Genomic DNA, 26,220 nt, shown 5'->3' with positions numbered 1-26,220 from the left:
GTGCCACACATGTGGTATTGCCGTACTCAGGAGAAGTAGTATAATGTGTTTTGGGGTGTATTTTTACACATACCCATGCTGGGTGGGAGAAATATCTCTGTAAATGACAATTTGTTAATTTTTTTTACACACAATTGTCCATTTACAGAGATCTTTCTCCCACTCAGCATGGGTATGTGTAAAAATACACCACAAAACACATTATACTACTTCTCCTGAGTACGGCGATACCACATGTGTGGCACTTTTTTGCACCCTAACTGCGCTAAAGGGCCCAAAGTCCAATGAGTACCTTTAGAATTTCACAGGTCATTTTGAGAAATTTCGTTTCAAGACTACTCCTCACGGTTTAGGGCCCCTAAAATGCCAGGGCAGTATAGGAACCCCACAAATGACCCCATTTTAGAAAGAAGACACCCCAAGGTATTCCGTTAGGAGTATAGTGAGTTCATAGAAGATTTTATTTTTTTGTCAAAAGTTAGCGGAAATTGATTTTAATTGTGTTTTTTCACAAAGTGTCATTTTCCACTAACTTTTGACAAAAAATAAAATCTTCTATGAACTCACCATACTCCTAACGGAATACCTTGGGGTGTCTTCTTTCTAAAATGGGGTCATTTGTGGGGTTCCTATACTGCCCTGGCATTTTAGGGGCCCTAAACCGTGAGGAGTAGTCTTGGAACGAAATTTCTCAAAATGACCTGTGAAATTCTAAAGGTACTCATTGGACTTTGGGCCCTTTAGCGCAGTTAGGGTGCAAAAAAGTGCCACACATGTGGTATCGCCGTACTCAGGAGAAGTAGTACAATGTGTTTTGGGGTGTATTTTTACACATACCCATGCTGGGTGGGAGAAATACCTCTGTAAATGGACAATTGTGTGTAAAAAAATCAAAAGATTGTCATTTACAGAGGTATTTCTCCCACCCAGCATGGGTATGTGTAAAAATACACCCCAAAACACATTATACTACTTCTCCCGAGTACGGCGATACCACATGTGTGGCACTTTTTTGCACCCTAACTGCACTAAGGGGCCCAAAGTGCAATGAGTACCTTTAGGATTTCACAGGTCATTTTTGTTTCAAGACTACTCCTCACGGTTTAGGGCCCCTAAAATGCCAGGGCAGTATAGGAACCCCACTAATGACCCCATTTTAGAAAGAAGACACCCCAAGGTATTCCGTTAAGAGTATGGTGAGTTCATAGAAGTTTTTATTTTTTTGTCACAAGTTAGCGGAAATTGATTTTAATAGTTTTTTTTCACAAAGTGTCATTTTCCGCTAACTTGTGACAAAAAATAAAATCTTCTATGAACTCACCATACTCCGTACGGAATACCTTTGGGTGTCTTCTTTCTAGAATGGGGTCATTTGTGGGGTTCCTATACTGCCCTGGCATTTTAGGGGCCCTAAACCGTGAGGAGTAGTCTTGAAACCAAATGTCGCAAAATGACCTGTGAAATCCTAAAGGTACTCATTGGACTTTGGGCCCCTTAGCGTACTTAGGGTGTAAAAAAGTGTCACACATGTGGTACCGCCGTACTCAGGAGAAGTAGTATAATGCGTTTTGGGGTGTATTTTTACACATACCCATGCTAAGTGGGAGAAATATCTCTGTAAATGACAATTGTTTGATTTTTTTACACACAATTGTCCATTTACATAGAAATTTCTCCCATCCAGCATGGGTATGTGTAAAAATACACCCCAAAACACATTATACTACTTTTCCTGAGTACAGCGGTACCACATGTGTGACAATTTTTTGCAGCCTAGGTGCGCTAAGGGGCCCAACGTCCTATTCACAGGTCATTTTGAAGCATTTGTTTTCTAGACTACTCCTCGCGGTTTAGGGCCCCTAAAATGCCAGGGCAGTATAGGAACCCCACAAGTGACCCCATTTTAGAAAGAAGACACCCCAAGGTATTCCGTTAGGTGTATGGCGAGTTCATAGAAGATTTTATTTTTTGTCACAAGTTAGTGAAAAATGACACTTTGTGAAAAAAAACCAATAAAAATTAATTTCCGCTAACTTTTGACAAAAATAAAATCTTCTATGAACTCGTCATACACCTAACAGAATACCTTGGGGTGTCTTTTTTTCTAAAATAGGGTCACTTGTGGGGTTCCTATACCGCCCTGGCATTTTACAGGCCCAAAACCGTGAGTAGTCTGGAAACCAAATGTCTCAAAATGACTGTTCAGGGGTATAAGCATCTGCAAATTTTGATGACAGGTGGTCTATGAGGGGGCGAATTTTGTGGAACCGGTCATAAGCAGGGTGGCCTTTTAGATGACAGGTTGTATTGGGCCTGATCTGATGGATAGGAGTGCTAGGGGGGTGACAGGAGGTGATTGATGGGTGTCTCAGGGGGTGGTTAGAGGGGAAAATAGATGCAATCAATGCACTGGGGAGGTGATCGGAAGGGGGTCTGAGGGGGATCTGAGGGATTGGCCGAGTGATCAGGAGCCCACACGGGGCAAATTGGGGCCTGATCTGATGGGTAGGTGTGCTAGGGGGTGACAGGTGGTGATTGATGGGTGTCTCAAGGTGTGATTAGAGGGGGGAATAGATGCAAGCAATGCACTGGCGAGGTGATCAGGGCTGGGGTCTGAGGGCATTCTGAGGGTGTGGGCGGGTGATTGAGTGCCCTAGGGGCAGATAGGGGTCTAATCTGATAGGTAGCAGTGACAGGGGGTGATTGATGGGTAATTAGTGGGTGTTTAGGGTAGAGAATAGATGGAAACACTGCGCTTGGGTGGTGATCTGATGTCGGATCTGCGGGCGATCTATTGGTGTGGGTGGGTGATCAGTTTGCCCGCAAGGGGCAGGTTAGGGGCTGATTGATGGGTGGCAGTGACAGCGGGTGATTGATGGGTGGAAGTGACAGGGGGTGATTGATGGGTGGCAGTGACAGGGGGTGATTGATGGGTGATTGATAGGTGATTGACAGGTAATCAGTGGGTTATTACAGGGGAGAACAGATGTAAATATTGCACTGGCGAATTGATAAGGGGGGGTCTGAGGGCAATCTGAGCGTGTAGGCGGGCGATTGGGTGCCCGCAAGGGGCAGATTAGGGTCTGATCTGATGGGTAACAGTGACAGGTGGTGATAGGGGGTGATTGATGGGTAATTAGTGGGTGTTCAGAGGAGAGAATAGATGTAAACGCTGCGCTTGGGTGGTGATCTGATGTCGGATCTGCGGGCGATCTATTGGTGTGGGTGGGTGATCAGATTGCCCGCAAGGGGCAGGTTAGGGGCTGATTGTTGGGTGGCAGTGACGGGGTGATTGATGGGTGATAGGTGATTGGCAGGTGATTGACAGGTGGTCAGTGGGTTATTACAGGGAAGGACAGATGTAATTAATGCACTGGCGAATTGATAAGGGGGGGGTCTGAGGGCAATCTGAGCGTGTGGGCGGGTGATTGGGTGCCCGCAAGGGGCAGATTAGGGTCTGATCTGATAGGTAACAGTGACAGGTGGTGATAGGGGGTGATTGATGGGTGATTGATGGGTAATTAGTGGGTGTTTAGAGAAGATAACAGATGTAAACAATACATTTGGGAGGTAATCTGACGGCGGGTTTGCGGGCGATCTAATGGTGTGGGTGGGTGATCAGATTGCCCGCAAGGGGCAGGTTAGGGGCTGATTGATGGGTGGCAGTGACAGGGGGTGATTGATGGGTGATAGGTGATTGGCAGGTGATTGACAGGTGATCAGTGGGTTATTACAGGGAAGAACAGATGTAATTAATGCACTGGTGAATTGATAAGGGGGGGTCAGAGGGCAATCTGAGCGTGTGGGCGGGTGATTGGGTGCCCGCAAGGGGCAGATTAGGGTCTGATCTGATAGGTAAAAGTGACAGGTGGTGATAGGGGGTGATTGATGGGTGATTGATGGGTAATTAGTGTGTGTTTAGAGGAGAGAATAGATGTAAACAATGGATTTGGGAGGTGATCTGATGTCGGATCTGCGGGCGATCTATTGGTGTGGGGGGGGGTGATCAGATTGCCCGCAAGGGGCAGGTTAGGGGCTGGCTGATGGGTGGCAGTGACAGGGGGTGATTGACGGGTGATTGATGGGTGATTGACAGGTGATTGACAGGTGATTGACAGGTGATTGACAGGTGATCAGGGGGATAGATGCATACAGTAAACAGGGGGGGTGGTCTGGGGGGGGGGGGGTCTGGGGAGAATCTGAGGGGTGGGGGGTGATCAGGAGGGGGCAGGGAGCAGGGTGGGGGATAAAAAAAAAAATAGCGTTGACAGATAGTGACAGGGAGTGATTGATGGGTGATTAGGGGGGTGATTGGGTGCAAACAGGGGTCTGGGGGGTGGGCAGGGGGGGGTCTGATGGGTGCTGTGGGCGATCTGGGGCAGGGGGGGGGGGAAATCAGTGTGCTTGGTGCAGACTAGGGTGGCTGCAGCCTGCCCTGGTGGTCCCTCGGACACTGGGACCACCAGGGCAGGAGGCAGCCTGTATAATACACTTTGTAAACATTACAAAGTGTATTATACACTTTGTATGCGGCGATCGCGGGGTTAACATCCCGCCGGCGCTTCCGTATGGCCGGCGGGATGTTGCGGCGGGTGAGCGGCGCCAGGCGGAGGCGGAGGATCGCGTCACTGATGACGCGATCGCTCCGCCCATGCCCCTACAAGGACCGCCGCCAATTGTCAATACGGCGGTCCTTGCGGGGTGCACTTCCCGGCCGCCAATTGTACATACGGCGGTCGGGAAGTGGTTAAAAGCAGGTCAGACATAAGCAATGACCGGCATAGTGAGCGCCATTGCGCAGTCTTGCAGTACCTGTAACAGATTTGGCTGATGGCTCTGCAGGTGCCTGAGTGGCAGAGGGTGCTGCCTCTGGAGCTAAACAAAAAACAGCTTTGCTCAATTGAGGACAAAACTAGGAAATCAGACCACAAAAACGGAAAATGTTACAGTAATGTATTTGACATGCATGACTGGTGGGGAAACATGGAAACTAAGGGCAAAAAACTCTTTTCTACAGTAATATCTCAGCAGGGGATTCTTTTCTATAATACTTCAAGCTGCACTTCACCCTATCAAAGCAGCCAAATGCATGTTACAATGAAAGCTTTTGGTGCAGCAACATATTACAATGACACTACAACATGACCACTTGTGGTATAGGGATGAGCGAGATTCGTTTTTTGAGAAGCAAGCTGTCCTAGTGTGTACAGGGGAACAGATCGCGGCACAGAGTTAACGTGTCTATTGCTGCCTCTAGCCCTGTGCGTAAGCTGTTCATCTCGATGGAGAGCAGCATGCAAGGGTAGAGTCCAGAAACAGCGGTGTTATAGATAAAGGTCTATATCATCTCAACAAATGAGAACATTTTAAATTACAAAAAAAAAAAACCCAGTAAAGATTAATACTATAAAAACACAGTAAACCTGAGACTGAGGAATATATATTTAAGGAAAAAAAAATACCTAGGGCTTCCCCCAGTCTCCTCCGGCTTGATCGCTCCCACGCCGCCACAGTCCTCTGTCTGCAGCCTCCGCAACCTGCCCTGGAAAGTCCTCCGGTCCGGGGCATACTGTGCAGGCGCAGAACACTGCCATCCACAGGAGCAAGGGAATGCGCACAGCCTGTCTGTGCCAACTGGATGACTTACCAGAGCCAGCTGCGGAGGCTGCAGACAGCAGAGAATAGCGGTGTGGGAGCGATCTGGTCAGAGGGGGCTGGAGAAGGCTCCAGGTATGTATAAATTCTTTATATCCCCCTTCTCAGGAACACTTTATGCAGCCAGTACAGATTTGCCCTTACTCTGCTCTTAGAGGTTAATAAATGGAGCCATGATACCTTGTACAATGGGCTTTGCAGCAGGTAGGACAGTGACTTCAGCCTTAGCCTTTGAAGCTGAAAAATATATATTTAGTGGCGTTTCAGTGAACTGAAAGGACATGGGAGAAAAAAAAAAAAATCTACCCAGTTAACCCTATAAAAAGGTATTACAAATATTCTGTAATATCGTTCAAATCTGTAGGCAACTTTGCATAACTGATTCATAAATATTTATATATTCTTTACTCTTGCAAGAGCTAACCATCATCACCATTGTAAAAACACCAGCTCCCACAAAGGAGAAACCTCTACTGTGAGTGGATTGGTCACCAGTTTTCAATTCAGTGCACAAGCTGCATGAAAATTTTGGAAAATGTGTGTGATAGATATATAGATATATATATAGATATATATATATATATATATATATATATATATATATATATATAGAGAGAGAGATATAGATAGAGAGAGATATAGATAGAGAGAGATATAGATAGAGAGAGATATAGATATAGAGAGAGATATAGATATAGAGAGAGATATAGATAGAGAGAGAGATATAGATAGAGAGAGAGATATAGATAGAGATAGATATATAGATAGAGATAGATATATAGATAGAGATAGATATATATATAGAGATAGATATATATATAGAGATAGATATATATATAATATATATATATATATATATATATATATATATATATATATATATATATATATATATATATATATATATATATATATATATATATATATATATATATATATATATATATATATATATGAGAGAGAGAGAGAGATATAGATATAGATATATATATATATATATATATATATATATATATATATATATATATTACACATCAACCTATGGCATTCTACAAGCACTCTGTCCATAGGTAGATAGATTAAAGATAAAACAGGCAAAGACTATATGAGGAAAGAGTTACTTTCAGTTACAAACCTCTGCTAGCAGCCATGTGGCCATTTCTAGCAGCTGAATTTGCACATATCCACTGATTTCTGTGCAAACAGTACTTGAGGGACCCAAATGCTTGATGGGACATGTGAAATTCTAATATCTGAATAGCACTCTTCTCCTGTCAGACTCAAAGCGCTTGAGAGAGAGAGAGTGCACGCGCCACTAAGGGTACGCTCATTAGGCCACACCCATGGCATTGGGAAGTCTTGCCCAAGGACTATTTATAGGATAAGTACTGGTTCCAGCCAGGATTTGAACCTTGTTCTTTATGAAAAGGTGACACTAAGAAGGGTGTGAGTGAAAAAAATCAAAGTAAAGCACACAGTTCATAAGAAGAAGCATGGATCAACAATAAGTCTGGATGGGTAAGCTCATATAATCACAATAAATACTTGTACAATAGTAGAAACTTTACCACTGTGATAAGGAAGCATAGCACAAAACTAAACTTGATTCTAGCATAAGTATAATTAATTTCTGAAAATGTACTGGTTAAGTTGCATACACAGCCATGCAATAAATACAGAAGTGGGCCCTGCTACAGCTAAAGACAAATAGAATATGAAAAACCTAGATTTCCCAGACTACAGAATTTCTAGAAGCATGCCAAAAACAAAGCAATGGCTAGCACAGTAAGAAAACCTACATACAACCATGCAATAACTACCTGCAGGCTTAGGCCCAGCAACACTCTGAGGAGAAATGTGGGCGATCTTTGAAGCTAAACAGAAGTGACAAGGATAAAAGAAACCTAGTATTACCAGACTTTCTGAAACAGTGCCAAATGCTCAATATGGCTGTCAAAGTTAGAGAGCCGCACAGCCATGCAATAAATACCTGCAGCTTTAGATTCAACAGTGGGCTCTGCAGCTGCTGAAGAAATGGGTGCTGCCTTTGCAGCTATATACAAAGAGAATGGTTAAAGAAACCCAATATTACCAGACTACATAAAGATATAGAAACATGTAAAATATAAGCATATGGCTAAGAATGAGAGAATCACAGAACATCCATGCAATAACTACCTGCTGCTTCGGGTACAGCAATGGGCTCTACAACTGCCTCAGAAGAAATGGGTGCTGTCTTTGAAACTAAATACAAACAAAAGGGTCAAATAAACCCCAAATTACCTACATAATATATAGAAACATGTTAAATATTATGGATATGGCTAAGAAGGAGAGAATCACAGAACAGCCATGCAATAACTACCTGCAGCTTCAGGTACAGCAATGGGCTCTGCAACTGCCTTAGATGAAATGGGTACGGCTTTTAAAGCCAAACACAAATAGGGTAAGAAAAAAATCTCAATATTACTAGACAATATCTAGAAACCTTTAAAAATATTAGGCAATAGCTGCCACAGTGCGTACCACACCTGCAGATTTAGGTTCAGCAATGTACTCCGCAACTGCCTCAGACAACAGGGGTGCAATCAGAGCTTCAAAAAACTAGTACACTATTAACTATTTGGAAACTTGTCAAATATTAGGTATATAGTTGGCACAGTAAGAGCGCCACACACAGCCATGCAATAAATACCTGCAGCTTTAGATTCAGGGGTGGGCTCTGCTACTGCCTCAGAAGAAACAGGTGTTGCCTTTAATGCTAAATATACACAGCAAGTACAAAATAAATCTAGTATTACTAGACTGCATAATATCCAGAAACAAAATGTTAGGCAACAGCTGGCACAGTAAGAGCACCACACACAGTCATGCAATAAATACCTGCAACTTTAGATTCAGGGGTGGGCTCTGCTACTGCCTTAGATTCAGGGGTGGGCTCTGCTACTGCCTCAGAAGAAACAGGTGTTGCCTTTAATGCTAAATATACACAGCAGGTACAAAAGAAATCTAGTATTACCAGACTGCATAATATCCAGAAACAAAATGTTAGGCAACAGCTGGCACAGTAAGAGGTCCACACACAGCCATGCAATAAATACCTGCAGCTTTAGGTTCAGCTACAGGCTCTACAGTTGTCTCAGACGAGAGAGGTGCTGTCTTTAAAGCTAAATACAAATAGTATTAAAGGTAAAATCAAACAAACAAAAAAAAAAACACAATTATTTCCAAACTATATTTTTCTAGAAGGATATCAGATATTAGACAATAGCTGGCTCAGTGAGAACCACAGCAGGGTCATGCGGTAAATACCTGCAGCTTTAGATTCAGTAGTTGGCTCAGCAGACGGCTGAGTGGCAGGGGGAACAGTATCTGCAGCTAAACAAAAATAACTTTGCTCAAATGAGGAAAACACTGAATCGAGACAAGAAAAAAAAAAATGAGTACATTAAAGTTCCTGTTATCTGGCTCAGGCAAGTATTATCCTACACTTGTTCTTGCCGGTTGCTTGAGAATTCAAGCAACCAGGCCTAGAACGAACACTAACCTCCCCGTAGAAGAAATGCAGAGCAGTGCACAGCAGAAACCACTTACAAACCCTCTGGGTGCCTATCCTTTTTACTTCCTGCAGCTGCATGCGCTCTGTACGGCTCCGATGCGTTTACGTGACACAGAGTTGCACGAAGAGGTCCAGAGGTTTTGTGTAGTTTCCACTAGGAACTGAGTTCCTGGATAACAGAGACTTCACTATAAAATATTTATGCATGTAGGAAAGGCAAGGAACACAACTCAAGAGCATGCCACTTCTGACAGGTCTGACTTTATTCACGACGTGAGAATCTTCATATTAATGTATTTAATGAAGATAAGGACGGTGACTATTTCTAGGTTTAAATAAAAATCCTTTAACATAAGTAAGTCTCAAATAAGTTATTTGCCAAAGATGTTTAGGGGTTTTTAAACAAATGCAGTGACAGGACAATAAAAGTAATACTTTTAAAAGCCCAACAAAAAGCTTGCTCAAGCAACATTAACCACAAAGGCATACATTCTACTACTTTTGTTCTTTACTTTTTAAGAATCTGTAATGCAAACTAATGACTGACACTTTGTATGTAATCCATTCTGCTGCCAGTGGTGAATGTGAAGAGCAGTATATGCAAGTACATCTGAGTCTGGAAAAGTATTTGTACTTTGTAGTATTTATACATCCCAGGGTACTTTCACACTGTACACATTGAGCATCCTGAAAAATAGGATCGCAATAATATCGAAAAGCCGCACTGTAATACTAGTGCGATATGACGTGTACAGTGAAGCATACAGTCCATAGATAATGCACAGCATGCTGCATGTTGGGGCTTTTTTACACTACATGCGACTCAGATTTTACATGCATTTCCAATTTTTGATGAGATCAATAAAAAGTGTCCTGCAGTGTTTCTTGTGTTGCTGGCATCCAGTGAAAAATCGGATATCAGAATTGCGATTTACAGTGTAAAAGAAGAGTTAATCCAACAGAATCCGCCGCACCACACTGCTAATGCACCAATGTAAAAAACACCATTCCAATATAATTGCCTTGTGTTGTACTAAATCAACCCATGTGGAAAGACACTAAGGGCTCTTTTACACTACATGCGATTCTGATTTTGATGTGCAATTTTACATGAGATTCTGATTTTTGATGAGAAAAAAAAAAAAAAAAAAAAAAGTCCTACAAGCTGCATTTGTGTTAGCATCTAATGAAAATATGAATTGCAATTTGCAGTGTAAAAGAAGACTCCACCTGTACCGACAAACAGAGGAACCATGCAACCAATACCTGAAGATTCAATAACAGCAACATTGGTAGGCGGGGTTTCTGTCTTAGGAGCTACACAAAAAGTAAAAAAAATGATTTTTTTTTTTAAAGACAATAGATAGATCAACTTAAAGCATGACTTTATGAAATAAATAAAATCTGAAGTAGTAGGGTATGTGAAGCTTGTATAAACCTCAAAAAAAATCAGTTTTACAGTTGTGCTTGCTTACAAGCGACTGTACATCTAGCCACACAGATGCAAGACCCCTGAAGTTTGCTTTCTTCCTGTTCAAAAAGTGTATTGTGGAAATCCCATTTTCTGTGAACTACTAGTGCACTGCAGGCTGGATCAGCACGCTAACACCAGCGCTTCCCCTTCGCTTGGGCATCAAGCTGAATATGGGTTAGTAATGTGCAAACTATATTCATGATCCACCCATTATTGCCCTATAGCACAACCCTCAATCACATTTTCTACTGTAGTGCTGTGAAATCTTGTCTGGATACTACAGTTTTCCTTCTTTGGAAGTCACATGATCACTCTTGATTGTCCCACCTTTAAAATTCACAGATATGAAGTTGTCAGTAGTGCACTGGCAAGCACAACTGAAAAATGTATTCTGTCCACCACTTTGCACTGTTTATACTCCCTTATCAACCCAATGGCTATTGCCAAACTTTGCCTTGTTCAATATAGTGTTTAGTTGGGCTTAAAAAAATAGCTGACAGCAAGGTTCTGCAATGTATACCTGCAGTTTTGCCTTTACCAGGTTGTTTCTTTGAAGCTATAGCAAAAAGAAAAAAAAATCCTAGTTAAACAAGTAGTAATAATAATTGAAAAACATAACGGAACAGATCTTTCCAAAACACAGCCATGCAGTGTCCGTGTCATGTTCAAGGATGCCACAGACAGCAGTCCTGATCACCCAGCTGTTATAATGCAGCCGCCCACCCTGGTCTCAGACTGCCGCTGGTAATTAAAATCTGCAAAAGCAGGGGACACACTATGCACCAACAAAGCCAGGTACACACTACTATAGCATGCACCAACAAAGCCCGGGACACGCTACTATAGCATGCACCAACAAAGCCCGGGACACGCTACTATAGCATGCACCAACAAAGCCCGGGACACGCTACTATAGCATGCACCAACAAAGCCCGGGACACGCTACTATAGCATGCACCAACAAAGCCCGGGACACGCTACTATAGCATGCACCAACAAAGCCCGGGACACGCTTCTATAGCATGCACCAACAAAGCCCGGGACACGCTTCTATAGCATGCACCAACAAAGCCCGGGACACACTACTATAGCATGCACCAACAAAGCCCGGGACACACTACTATAGCATGCACCAACAAAGCCGGGGACACACTACTATAGCATGCACCAACAAAGCCAGGGACACACTACTATAGCATGCACCAACAAAGCCAGGGACACACTACTACAGCATGCACCAACAAAGCCCGGGACACACTACTACAGCATGCACCAACAAAGCTGGGACACACTACTACAGCATGCACCAACAAAGCTGGGACACACTACTACAGCATGCACCAACAAAGCTGGGGACACTACTCATTTTACAGCATGTTATGTTTTAAGAATTACTCTGGGGATCAGTTTGATTGGAAAAACACGATTCCATTTAACTACTTGACGACCGCGTAACGCCCATGGGCGTGGCCGCAGCAGCAGCCCCAGCACCGCCTAACGCCAATTGGCGTCAAGTCCTGGGGCTGCAGTTTGCAGGAGATCGCGCAGGCTGCGTGCGCATCAGCTTGGGGCGAAGCTCCGCCCCACCTTCAGTCTCCGAGCGGAAGACTGTTAGACGGCGGTTGGCGAAACCGCCGTCTTTTCTGCTAGTATGCGATTAGCAGCAGCGCTGTAGTCGGGACCGCGGTGTGACACTGCTGTCCTCCTGGGCCTATGACAGCCGAGCGCGTCACTGGCTGGCAGAACGGAGGGAGGAGGGGGGGAGGAGGGAGCAGGGGGACAGCACATTTTAATTAAAGAAACCCCCAAATATTTAGAAAAAAAAACCAAAACACGGGGGGGGGGGGGGGGGGCGATCAGACTCCACCAACAGAGAGCTCTGTTGGTGGGGAGAAAAGGTGGGGGGAGTCACTTGTGTGCTGAGTTGTACGGGCCTGCAGCTATGCCTTAAAGCTGCAGTGGCCCATTTAGTTAAATTTGCCCTGGTCTTTAGGGGGGGGTTTACCACTGCAGTCCCCGAGTGGTTAAAAAGAAAAATTCTATGGACACATTTAAAGTAAACCTGGAGTGAAAATATACTGAACAAAAACTACAGAATTATTCCTAAATGATCAATATTTTCCTACCACACAGACCATTCAAGATTTTGGTAGAATGCTTGTCCAATAGACTGTTCCACCACTACAGATAGCTTTGTACTGCACAATGCAGTTCACAGCTACGGGAACCTGAAATCCCCAGCCAAACCCCTAGTACTGATAAATATCTAAACGCACTGTCAAGTCCTTATATTTAACAGAATTCCATTATATTTAAAGTCTAATGAATAAAAAAAATGTCTCATGGCATATGGCCACCTTATTGGCCCATTTCCACTATCGCGGATCTGCATGCGCTTTCTGCACACAGATTCGCACAACCAATACAACTTAAATTAGCCTGTTTCCACTTGTCAGGAAAACAGAGCGTTTTTCTGTGCAGGAAAAATCTGCACAGCAGAGCCATCAGAATTCGCACACAACGTAATAGGAAATTTGCATGCGTTTTCGGATGCGCATTTTACCATGATTTCGTGTACGTTTTCGCCTAAAATCAATGTAAAAGCACAAAGGCACTGACATGGTTAAATTTGCATAGTTAAAACCCGCAAAAACGTACGCGGATTCGCGGTAAAATTTGCATCTGCATGCAAATTTGTTTTCGCGTTTTCCGCAACGAAATTCGCAGCACACAAGTGGAAACGGGCCCTAAATGGAATCCCATATTCTATTTTCTTCTGAGGGACAGCCAAGACACGATCTGCATTTACTTGGTTAGTACCCCCCCAAAACTGACCCTAGACTAGGGTAGGGAATTCAGCTATGACAATATACAGTATTCTGAAGAAAATGACATATACAACGGCAGGGGAAAGGGCACTGCATTTTAAATATGCTAGTCCAATTAAAAAATAGCCCTAGAATAAAAACAAGCACAAAACGCAGGCAACGACAATACCTGAGGTTTTAGTTTAGACATCATTACCTTTAGTGTTCTCAGTGGTTGGACGTTTCTTCTTTGAAGCTAAGTATAGATTATATTTGGACTTATGCATTATCTTTACTTCAGAAAAGAACTATTAGACAGTAGGTGTCAGAATACTATAAAATAATTCGTTATACTGCGGGTGGCAGCTTGGTTTCAGAGTCTAAATCAAATAAAATATTACACAGATTTTATAATGAAGGTCCAATACTTAAAAATGTACCCTGGCATTTCCACTGTATCTACATGAAAATAACACTCCCGGATGTGTTTAGCAAGAAAATACACCCTCAGTTATTACAATTTCTGTTTGGATATAGTTTTCTCTTGCTACAATAAGATTAGTCTTAAAAAAAAAAAAAAAAAAAAAAAAAAAAAAAGAGAGATGGGGCGGGGCCTCAGTGGAAACCATAAAGTGTACCAGAGATCTGAAAATAGGGAAAAACCGATACCTACACGGGGCTTCTTCCAGCCCCATAAACACGTCCAAGTCCCTCGCATCGGCGGCCTCCCGTGGTCTGCCATTCAGCGGCGCTCAGGCGGGTCCAGTCTGGGTCTACTGCGCATGCACGGACCTCTTGTTTATGGGGCTGGAGGAAGCCCTGGGTAAGTATCAATTCTTGCTATTTTTAGATCTCTGGTTTACTTTAAGTCTAATCTACGTGAAAAATAAGTAACCCTATTCAGTGTACCCCAATATATTGCAGGAATTAATGGTTAACTAATCCAGCCTGCTTACTTTCTTGATACATACAGCTCAGTCATTCTACAGCGTTCCTGACATGCTGGAATGGGGAAGCCTTCTGCAAATCACTAATTTAAAGAGACACTGAAGCGAAAAAAAATTATGATATTATGATTTGTATGTGTAGTACAGCTAAGAAATAAAACATTAAGATCAGATACATCAGTGTAATAGTTTCCAGTACAGGAAGAGTTGAGAAACTCCAGTTGTTATCTCTATGCAAACAAGCCATTAAGCTCTCCGACTAAGTTAGTCGTGGAGAGGGCTGGAGAGGGTACAGAATGCAACCGTAGAAAGATATTTAAAATTAACTTACAATTTATATTTTAAAATGGTTGGGTTTTCATAAACCCCCAAATTAAAAAAAATATTGTGCAAAATGTATATTTGTTTACAGCACTTTTTAACAAAGGAATTAATGTGGGACACAAAGTAGCTGTCCTCCCCTTCATCCAAGCAGGGATTAGAAACTGAAGCTGCACTGAAGCATCATATTGTTTTCTTCCTCTTGCTGCTCTCACCTCATTAGCTTTCTGGATCCCATCTAAGAATGCATCCTGCATGGGGCACATACAGGTGGCAGGGCTGTTGAGACTGTACAAAAATCATCCAACTCCTCAGTTTATGAAACCAGGACTCAGACTCCAGCTACCCAAAATTGCTCTGACTCCCCAACACATTAGTCTAATTCTTAATCAGGACTGTGGCGTTTGTACAAAAATCACCCGACTCCAAAGTTTATTGAGAGCACAGACTCAGACTCTAAAGGGGCCCATACACCTAACGATTTTCCCGCCGATATATACAGTCGTTTCGATCACAGTGATTGAAACGGCTGTGAAATCGCCGCGCACACCGCTGACAGAACGATGGATTTCCATCCGAAATCCATCGTTCCCGTTGATCCATCCGTGCGGAAATTTTTTTTCGAACGTCGGCGGGTCGGGAGTGCGTCGATAGTGGCGTTCGAATGCCCCGACGACCGACGCAATACAACGGCAATACATTACCTGTTCCGCCGGCACGAGTCCCGCTGTCACCGCTGCTCCGGTCTTCAGCATGCTTCACTTCTTCCTGCCCGGCAGGAAGTTTAAACAGTAGAGCGCCCTCTACTGTTTAAACTTCCTGCTGGGCAGGAAGAAGTGAAGCATGCCGGAGACCAGACCAGCGCGGAGATGGAGCAGCGGTGTCCAGGGGACTCGCGCCGGCAGAGCAGGTAATTTATGCGAGGCGGGGAGCGGCGGCAGCACCACCACCACAGATTAACGGTTTCAGGCTGAAATCGGTTCACAATCTGTTTGCAGTAAAGGTGACCATACGATCCCTCTCTGATCAGATTCGATCAGAGAGGGATCTATCTGTTGGTCGAATCTGATGGCAAATCGACCAGTGTATGGCCACTTTAAGTACTCAAAATTGCTCCGACAAATCCTCCACAGCCCTGACAGGTAGTCCAGGGACCAGACTGTGGGAAAGAGGAAGTTTGGCTAGAAGCGTGATCAAATGTGAGGAATGGGCAGAGCCAAACAGTTCCAACTACAGAAGAGGGAGGAGCCTAGGAGAAAGATGATTTGTTTGAGAGATACCCCAGACACCTGACTTCAGGAAAGAAAAAAAAAAAAATAGTATCCTGGAAAAGCAAAAAAATAAAAATAAAAGGCAGAATTAGAGAAAAGAATTTTGTACTTCATTACAAATGGATCAGGACTGCCAAACAACCACGAAAACTATGTATCAAAGCTCAGTTAAAGTACAGATAAGCAGAATTTTAAACACAGTATCATGCTTTTTTTTTTTTTTTTAAAACACTTCTAGAAAGTAACACAGAGGAGGTTATACCTGGAGCAGTGGGTTTAGAAGCAGGAGGAGCAGAGACTTCAGCCTTTGTCTTTGGAACTAAAAATTAAATCAACCTTCTTAAACTGAAAAGCAATGTACAGAAACTCTCGGGCATCTAGCACTATAATGAGAATATCATGCACACATGCAGATCCAGTTCTGAAATCCCAAGTACATATTCAGTTGCGTGGCTACAGTTACACTGCTTGCATATGTTACAGTTCATACAGGGATTCTGAGCTGGAGTCAGTGCTCCCAGGGCATGGAGTCTAAGCGACCACGGGTCTTCACCACAGCAAAAGTGTCATTAGGTTTCAAAAAGTGGTAATTGGTAGACGAATACTGTAGTTTAGGACTGTCTCAAACAGCACTAAAATATGGGCCCGAGATCAGTACATTTCATTTTACAGATCATTTGCAAATTAGAAACATTCTCAACCCATGTAAAGCTAACTGACGTAGTGTACAGCACTCTCGCCTTGCAGCTCTGGGTCTGTACTATCTGCAAGGAGTATTTTTTCCCCCCAAGTGTTCGTAGGTTTCATCCCACATCCCGACAACATTAATTGGCCCTATACTATGATGGACAAACTATGGTAGGAATTAGAATGTGAGCACCATTGAGGGACAATAAGTGTCAAGACTAAATACTCAAAAAGTGCAGCAAAATAGGTCAGTGCTAAATACAGTAAATACGTAAAGAGCGATCAAGAAAGACGCATTGCTGTTCAAAATATTACACTGATTGAAAAAGTAGATTCACCAGTATGCACTTGAGCTTGCAAGATAAGATTGAGGAATTTTTTGTAATGCCCGAAGCAACTGCATCATCCAGTCACATCAACACAAACTATTTTTGTATTTCAAAAAAAAAAATAAAAAAAAAAAAAAAATTCAACAGTAACTCATAAAAGCTACTTGAAAAATAATTTCCGTAGGAGGCTTGGCTTCTTGTCCAAGTTATAAAAGTGCACTGAATTCAGAATATACACATTACGTTACTTGTTCGAAAAGATGTAAAACAAATATAGTGTTCAGAACTAATCCTAAAAGCCAAACTACATTCTACTTGTGTTAGGCCAAAATGCACACAGCACACCATTAGTGGACGACGCAGGAATATTGTGGTCTTCATACCTTCTGGCGGAGATTCAGGAACTGATGGGACATCAGAGGGAGTGGGAGCAGTGGCAGGAGCTAAACAAAGTGACAACATGGTATATGATGCAAAATGATGTGCCAATGCACAAGAAATCATAAACAAACCCTGTAGACATTAGCACCAATATATGCCAAGAACCACTCTACCCCACCCCAAGTAAACATACTCTAAACAAAAAACTGTAAGTAAACTTACAAAAAGCACACAAAAAAAGTGCAACATACTGGCCATGTGGAAAAGGTCTATGTAGCAGAGGAAACTTCAAAGGCCTTAAAGTGAACCTAAAATGAGAAGGATATGGATTTTTTTCTTTTCAATACCAGTTGCCTGACTCTCCTGCTGATCCTGTGTCTCTAATACTTTTAGCCACAGCCTATGGAAAAAGCATGCAGATCAGGTGCTCTGACTGAAATCACACTGGACTAGCAACAGGGCTTGTTTCAGGTATGTAATTCAGCAACTACTGCAGCCAAAGAGATCAGCCAGACAACTGGTATTGTTTAAAAGGAAACATCCATATCCCTCTCAGTTTAGGAACACTTTAAAGGACACCCGAGGTAACTTGCAGTCTTCACCACTGGGAATAGGAGGCACGGATCTAAGCAGCTCTGATCATGTGCGTAGCCTGGGAGTTCTAATTGATGGGGATTTAAACTTCAGAACTCAAATCTCTGCTGTGGTGAAATAATCCTATTTTCACCTGAAGAACATTGCAAAAATCAAGCACCTCATACCCCCAGAAGATCTGCCAACCTTAGTCCACGCCTTCATCACATCCCGACTGGACTACTGCAATGCTCTCTACACTGGCCTTCCAAAAAAGGCCTTGTACCGCCTACAGCTGATACAGAATACTGCTGCCAGACTGCTAACCAACCAACCCCGTCACTGCCACATAACGCCAGTCCTGCATTCCCTTCACTGGCTACCTATAGAATGGAGGGTCCTATTCAAGATCGGCCTACTGACATTTAAATCCCTGAATAATCTAGGCCCTGGATACATGAAAGATATGTTACAGCTGCGTAGCAATCCCCGCACTCTCCGATCCACAGGTTCTAATAATCTAGTCATACCCAGAGTCCACTTGGAAACTTTTGGTCCCAGAGCCTTCTGTCATGCTGCCCCTACGTTTTGGAACTCCTTACCTCAACAGATCAGGACAGCCCCATCCCTGGACGTGTTTAAATCCAGACTGAAAACCCACCTGTTCAGTCTGGCATTTGCAGAAATATAACTTTTGTTGTGTGAATACTTCATCCTACTAATTACTGAATCTGAGAGAGCCTAAGCGCTTTGAGTCCTATGGGAGAAAAGCGCTATAGAAATGTTATTGTATTGTATTATTGTACATGTGACATGATGAGATAGACATGTGTATGTACAGTGCCTAGCACACAAATAACTAGGCTGTGTTCCTTTTTTGCTTTCTCTGTCTGAAAGAGTTAAATATCAGGTATGTAAGTGGCTGACTCAGTCCTGACAGGAAGTGACTACAGTGTCACCCTCACTGATAAGAAATTCCCCTTTGTATCTCTTTCCTGCTCTCAGAAGCCATTTTCTACTAGGAAAGTGTTTTATAGTTAAAATTTCTTATTAGTGAGGGTCACACTGTAGTCACTTCCTGTCTGAGTCAGGACTCAGTCAGCCACTTACATACCTGATATTTAACTCTTTCAGGAAGAGAAAGAAAAAAAGGAACACGGCCTAGTTATTTGTGTGCTAGGCACTGTACATACACATGTCTATCTCATCATGTCACCTCAGGTATCCTTTAAGCAGTTCCTCAATTGACCTAGTGGTTGAATACTGGCTCCCAATCATCCCTCTCCCTTCAAGTCACTACAGCATTAAGATGAACACACATCTGAGTGACAAAGCCTGTACACTTGTGTTTAGTGCTGCAGTAACTTAAAAGGGAGGGATGTAGTGATCATAATGGGCATCAGGATTCTGCAGTGTGTCATAGCTGGAGAAGCTGAGTGAGGTCTATGAAGAACAGCATCAAGTATAACACAAGAAGAAACACAGGCAATTATAAGCTTTTTGTAAGTAATGTTTCTAGCAGACAGCTATTTTTGAGTGACCAAGTTACGGCCTCTAGTGTCCCCAGCAGAGAATCTCCCTCACGCAGAGCTCAATTCAAATATGCAGCAAATGAAATGTAGTAGGGTACTTTCACACTACTTATAGGTTCTGTAAGTTGAAAATAGTACTGTAACATTCATGTAAAGTTGTATCGCAGTCTACCACTGCAACAAGACCTACACAGTGCAGCATACAGTCCATAGACAAGGTTTGCACTTCTGGCATTGCCTATTATAGCTGTGCATCCACAGTAGTAAACCTCTCTTCCTCCACTTTGCTGTTCTAGCACAGAGACCCCCGTAGCACTGTCACACTGTGCCTGCACGTACCGTTCTGGCGGAAAAGCCAAGCCCGATGAGGTCCGTGCTACTGTGCATGCACCAGCCACCCACAAGGTCTTGTGGAGGAATCAGCACTGGAACAGGCCCGGTGAAAGCTTCTGGATTTTCCCCCATTGCGGCAAATACCCATTTGGGGCACTTTTTTTCAATACAAGTAAACTTTAAGGAGGTCTTTTGAGATTTTTATTTCTGCTCATTAATGTTCTGATGTAAAAGCTCTGGACACTATCAGAAGTGCAGGAAAATCTACCCTTTATGAACATGATTTGCAGTAAGAATATGAAAAAAGCTTGAACCAATGGCTAAGGCTGTGCTGAAGTAATGCTTTAACTTTGATATTCATCTCAACCTGTTCGCAAAGTTCACAAACAAACCATGGGTCAGAATTGACAAATCTGAAATGAGAAAAAGCCATAGAGGGAGTAACTCCAGTCACAAAAGAGAATCTGATCAGTAGACCGTGTGAGAAGGAAATAGTTCAATTGATGCACTGGCTCAGCACTTTCCCACACAGCAGATTAGCAGGCACGGGTGGAGTCCATTTTACTGTGCTTGGTGAGGATTTCCAGCGCTGCATGATTTTCAGCCAACATGGCAGAAACGAATGCAGATCTACAGTCTTCTTACATAGACTTGCTAACATATCACCTTCGTGTAAATCAATTAGTAGTTACATTGTTTGCATATCTAAACTGTACCAAGAAGTACACAAGCGTTTACCTCAAGGCTACAACATTCTGCAGATGTAAAAACCAACATGTTTGTAAAACCTGGGGCCAATTTACAAAATGAGGGAGCAATAGCCGAGCAGTTGCTAACAGCATATTCTCATGATTATTACAGCAGACTGGTTGCTTCAGGCAACTGCTTCACCTTTTCTGCTGTGCTGTAAATTGGCATTCTCTGCCTCATGCTACATGACAAGCTATGGTTTGCTGTCAGCTCTAGCAACCACGGGCATTTGTAAAAAAACATTTTCCCAGAGCTGTGAAGGCATACTTTTTCACCAGTGTAGAAGTGCTCATATTAGATTGTGTAAAACAGGTATGCAGAACAGGTGTTCTGACTCCACTATAAATGCATTGCAGGTATGACCCAGAAACCACTTAACAGTTTAGGCACCTGGGTATGAAGAGGGCAGCCTTTATAGGCCTCTCACATCAGGTGAACCCATTAGCACATGACCTTTCCTCTGGATAGACCTCCCCATAACGGATGGTCTACGTGATTCAATTCAGGCTTGCATGCAAATTTAACGTAAACTGTATGCAACTTGGAACTGAACCAACCAAAATCGACATTTGATTGGCCCAACTCCAAGCTGCATGCAAGAAGTATATAGTTAACTTCTGATATAGTAAACTACTTTAACTGGTCCCTTGGCATTTACTATAATGGGATTCTACTGTACCAAGTTTGCTTGCTCGAGAGAATCAGCCTCTCATTGAACATCTATTTTGCATTTATTATTTATAGTGATTTTGTAAAGCGGACAATTAATGCAAACCATCACCTCTGAGCCATAGTCTATAAGAGTAACTACAAATTATAATTCTTTACAGAGATCTGAAGAACCATAAATGCCCCCCATCAGAAAACCACATGTGCTCTCTGAAGACGGTGCACACAGATGTTTGGGGTTGTACAACATTAAGGGCCCGTTTCCACTATCACGAATCTGCATGCGTTTCCTGCATGCAGATTCGCACAGCCAATACAAGTGGATGGGCCTGTTTCCACTTGTCAGTTTTCCTGAGCGTTTTTCTGTGCAGGATTTTTCTGCATGGCAGAGCCCTCAGAATTCGTCTGTGTGTGGAATGCATGCGAATCGCCGCTAATGTATTTAATAGGGAAATTGCCTGCGACTTTGGCATGCGAATTTTCATGCGAATTCGCATGGAAATCAATGGAAATGCACACCGGCACTGCCATGGTTAAATTCGCATACAGCGTCATTCATGCGAATTCTCATGCGAATTCGCACGAAAATTCGCATACACCCGCATGCGAATTTTTACCGCTGCGATTCGCACTGCACAAGTGGAAACGGGCCCTAAAGTGGACCCAAACCAAACTTTTTTTTATTCAAAATATTTAGTTGCACCGCTCTGACACATACAATAAATAAACACTCCTTTAAGCCTATGAACATTTCGGTGCATGCTTTTCACCCTCCTCTTTGCATAACTAGGGTTATACAGGGGGCAGCCATTAGCAATTCCTCCTTTGCTGGACACCATCTACTCCACCAGTTTGCCGAATTATTTGCCGGCAATATGAAAGAAAGGGAGGTTTTTCCAATAAATATAAAATATTTTAGATTTGTCATCATGCAGCTGAAAAAAGGCTGCTATTTATTATAATTTAGAAAATAGATTTTATTTCTGAAATCTTGTATTTTTAGTTTGGGTCCACTTTAATGACAGCTCAGCTAATGCATTAGCCAGCAACATAAATTTTTTTTTTATCAGTTCTTACTTCACTACAACTGTCACACCATAGGTTTTTGCTGCAGGTTTTCTGTTGTTCCGCAGCAACAGTGGTTAAAAACCTACCTGAAGGCTCCAGAACGGCTTCAGCTTGTGCTGCCTCGGTTTGAGAAGCCTCACTTGCCGTCTCAGGGATCTGGATGGCAGTCTCCTTGGCTGCTACTGGCACTTCTGTGGGTGCAGCAGCCTCCTCCCCAGAGCCAGAGGGAGAAGTTGCTGTAATATCAGCAGTATGTGAATAACACACCTTTTATAGATCATGTATTGTTCCCACAACCACATGCTTGTAAACACATGCAAGGCTTAAGGTGGCCATCCATAAGTCAATATGTAGATGACAACTCTGGCTTTGAATCAGTTTGATTTCCAAACGTCTTCTGGGCTGAAACTGGGATTGGGCATAACAGAAATTTTAGCTGATCCTGTGGGGGTGAGGTGCAATGTGCACTGCACATGGGTTTTTTTTAAAGCATAAATCTAAATGCGCCCTAAGTGGTGTACAGTGGTAAATTGCCTGATACAGTTTGCCAGATTAGACCACTAATGACCGGTGTATGGCCACCTTTAGGTTAAGGAGACTTGCATGAAAAGGCATTTTTAAAGCATCGGAATCCCCACTCAGATTGTTAAAACCGTGAAGTTTTTTTTCAGGTAGACATTTTATCCCTACTTATTCCACATTTGGTATAGCATCATTTTGGGAACTGTTTTTATAAGTCGTCTGAGCTTATACAAATATATCAACTATTAAACAAAACAAAGAAATGGCTTTTACAACTGAAACTGCGAGAGGGAAGTCTTCAATTAGGAGCACAGGTAGTACAACCTTTACTGCAGTCCATACAGTCCAACAGAAGCTGAAGACTGGAACATGCTAAAACTAAATCACAGGCCAAAATAATATTCCAAGCTATTAAAATTTCAACTTTAAATCAAATTTAGAGCGGAGATTCAGGTTGCTGTTTATCTGTGACTAACTTGTTACAGTGAAAATGCAAGCGTGGGCTTGAAGAAAGTACAAACACTCATTAGGTACCTAAAGCAAGCGCTAGATTTTACTCACACTAGTTTGTCAGAATGCTTTTATAATATATCAATAAGCTTGAAATTGTCCAAAGAGAACTATAAGGTTATCCAAAGCACGCAATTCTATATAGATTAGAATACTGCAAAAACCATTTAATATCAATTACTTAAATGTGAATCTTGTACACTGAAAAAAACAAAAGTCAAAACTTGCGTAAACTAATACAGCTTTACAGAATACCACAAAGAGATCTGTTAAACACAGTTGTGGTGTACCCAGTTGAAACCACTGATCACTACAAGCAAATTATTTTAGGTTAGATATATTCCTGGTAGAAATCAGGCTACAATAAAAAGGTAGCCAATATCACAATTGTGTTTTTAATGCTGGGCACACACGATGCTACTTCCCATCCCATTGACAGAAATTGGACGATTACTTAAGTCATGTCCGATATGCTCCCGATCGATGACTGGATCAAAGTTATCGGGAGCAGTTTGGACACATACACATGATGCAACTTCCTGTCAGATTACCCGTCAATCATACAGGAAATTGCATAGTGTGTGTACCCAGCATAGGTTCTGTAGCCAGTGTTTGGGAATTTGGTCAATTACTTCAGCAATTGCCGCATGGCCTCGCTAGTGGAAACCAATGTATTTGATGATAGGTAGGCGGATTCGTCAAAATCTGTGCAAACATGAAGCTGATGACCAGATGAAGGAAATCTGAGGACTGCTTCACTTCTGCGTCAGAGTTGCTCCTTTTCTCCCAGCACTGGTGTTGATAAATCTGCCCTAGAGTCTTAATAATCCCTTCTGCACCCCCCACCCCCCTTTAATTCCACAATTAGTAGTGTACAGCTAAGCACAGAGATGTAGACCTACAGAAAAACTGGTCAGAGCCAATGAAGGTAAACAGTGGCTAAACTACTGCAAACTACAGGATTCTAAAACGTTAATTTAGCTGAAAACCGTGAAATCCCACAAGAATTGACATGCCTCTATACTGTGACAGAAAACAAATATTTCCAGTTGTTTTAGTTTTGTTCAAACAAGCTGCAATAGTAATGCACCTTAGAAAGTTACATATGAGCACAAACTGAGCATAGAGTACCTCACCAAAGCCACGCCAAATAGGGAAGAGTCATAGCCCAGTGATGGTGCAGCAAGTGAAACAGCAAATCCAAAGAAAACAAATACCAGTGTGAGTGATCCATTACAGTGTTAAAGCTCGTAAGTACTTAAGTCGCAAGCTCAGCAATTCCCCCTCATTGATCACAGCCACTCCATTATTACAACTCTTTAATGTTCCATATGTAACTGACAAGCTGAGAAATTTATGATTTTGGCCATCTTGCTGTAAACAAATGAAGATCAGATTGTATGCTGTCTGTAGGAGTGGACACTTGAAGAATGAGCAAAGAAAAGCGTGAAAGAACTTGAAGTACAGTCAGGCTCTTACCAGTCTCAGCTTGAGGCTGGTGGAGTTCTTGCTCCGCAACTGGGACGGTTTCTGTGGCTTCACCAGGCATTGCTATGATAAAGAAAAAAAAAGTCAGCATAACGACTTAAAACCCCTGACAAGTTCACCAATGGGTCTGCTATCTATGCCTGCTGCATCCCTGGCAGAATGGGGAGGCACAACCTACATTATCTACAGTTGCATTCCTGTGCTGAACTTATTAACACTAGTCCTACTCATTTTCTTGACTTTTTTTAAACTTTATCAGAACTTTAAAGAAGACCTGCACATGTAAATTTTTTTTTTCTTACCCAGGGCTTCCTCTAACTGTCCCGCGGGACAGGAAAACTGTAAGGGGCTGGCAGAAGCACCAGGAAAGTGAAGCTTTTTTATATATAGTTCTTCAGTTCCGCTTTAAAGGGAAGGTCCAAGCAAAATAAAAAAATGTTTCACTTACCTGGGGCTTCTACCAGCCCCATGCAGCCACCCTCATAGTCACTCACTGCTGCTCCAGTCCCCCGCTGGCAGCTTGCCGACCTCGGAGGTCGGCAGGACGCATTGCGTACATTTTTACGCATTCCCGCTAGTGCAGGAACATTAACTCATACATTTTTACGCGTTACTGGTTGAATGCGTAAAAATGTACGCAATGCGGCCCGCCGACTCGGCAAGCTGCCTGCAGGGGACTGGAGCAGCAGTGAGTGACTACGAGGGCACAGGATGGCTGCATGGGGCTGGTAGAAGCCCAAGGTAAATTAAACTCATTTTTTTATTTTGCTTGGACCTTCCCTTTAACTCAGCACTTTGCCAGTTAACCGATTGGATCCAGATTCTGATTGGCTTCTGCCTATTACTGGTTCTCAGTGAACTGACATCTGCTTAGTTCATAAACTTTATGTAAAAGAACAGTTCTGTTCCAGTAAAGTGGCTGGCACTGTATTGCTTTCCCGTAGACAAGGTGGAAAGTTGCATACATCTTGGAAAAGGAGTTCAGCAAATTCTTCTCTTTAGTTTCAATAGCATCAAGAAAGGACAAATTTTGGATCTCTAAAAATACATATCGTAGAATCAGTGTTTGATTTTAAAGCAACGCTGTAGTCTTAAAGAAATAAAATAAGAAGACGACAGTCTCCGTATAGTCCTAAAGTTTCCCATCTCTTTCTCGACCCCTCCGCTGTGCAGGGACACTCAACATATCCGAGACGTGCGTGTCAGACATACTCACATGACCACACTCCCCTTCGTGTACAAGCATGACCAGTAGCACAATAAATGAGCGGTTCTGGAGTGTTTTTTTTTTTTAAACGCTTGCAGGGGGAAAACCGCTTGGCTAATGAAAGTGAATGGGATGGT

General features: G+C 42.7%; 1 protein-coding gene across 18 annotated transcripts in view; it reads right to left on the bottom strand.

The window, feature by feature from the left end:
• Positions 1-26,220, bottom strand: part of NACA (nascent polypeptide associated complex subunit alpha) — a 61,688-nt gene that overhangs the window by 29,034 nt on the left and 6,434 nt on the right. For 5 of the 18 annotated variants that reach the window (XM_068267540.1, XM_068267543.1, XM_068267541.1 and 2 more), the window contains exons 2-18: positions 24,868-24,939; positions 22,443-22,592; positions 17,434-17,493; positions 16,297-16,353; positions 13,713-13,751; positions 11,209-11,244; positions 10,481-10,531; positions 8,968-9,033; positions 8,757-8,822; positions 8,539-8,634; positions 8,351-8,416; positions 8,021-8,077; positions 7,834-7,899; positions 7,646-7,708; positions 7,476-7,529; positions 5,836-5,892; positions 4,813-4,875 (exon numbers count right to left, since the gene is read on the bottom strand). In XM_068267540.1, the coding sequence (XP_068123641.1) occupies positions 4,813-4,875; positions 5,836-5,892; positions 7,476-7,529; positions 7,646-7,708; positions 7,834-7,899; positions 8,021-8,077; positions 8,351-8,416; positions 8,539-8,634; positions 8,757-8,822; positions 8,968-9,033; positions 10,481-10,531; positions 11,209-11,244; positions 13,713-13,751; positions 16,297-16,353; positions 17,434-17,493; positions 22,443-22,592; positions 24,868-24,937 (1,117 nt within the window). In that variant the 5' untranslated portion in view covers positions 24,938-24,939. The remainder of the gene's footprint in view (positions 1-4,812; positions 4,876-5,835; positions 5,893-7,475; positions 7,530-7,645; positions 7,709-7,833; positions 7,900-8,020; positions 8,078-8,350; positions 8,417-8,538; positions 8,635-8,756; positions 8,823-8,967; positions 9,034-10,480; positions 10,532-11,208; positions 11,245-13,712; positions 13,752-16,296; positions 16,354-17,433; positions 17,494-22,442; positions 22,593-24,867; positions 24,940-26,220) is intronic. The other 13 variants (XM_068267546.1, XM_068267550.1, XM_068267551.1 and 10 more) reach the window with 5 other exon arrangements.

The sequence above is a fragment of the Hyperolius riggenbachi genome, chromosome 2 (assembly GCF_040937935.1).
Source record: "Hyperolius riggenbachi isolate aHypRig1 chromosome 2, aHypRig1.pri, whole genome shotgun sequence".
NCBI classification, from domain to species: Eukaryota; Metazoa; Chordata; class Amphibia; order Anura; family Hyperoliidae; genus Hyperolius; species Hyperolius riggenbachi.
This window is presented reverse-complemented; position numbering and strand designations above follow the sequence as displayed.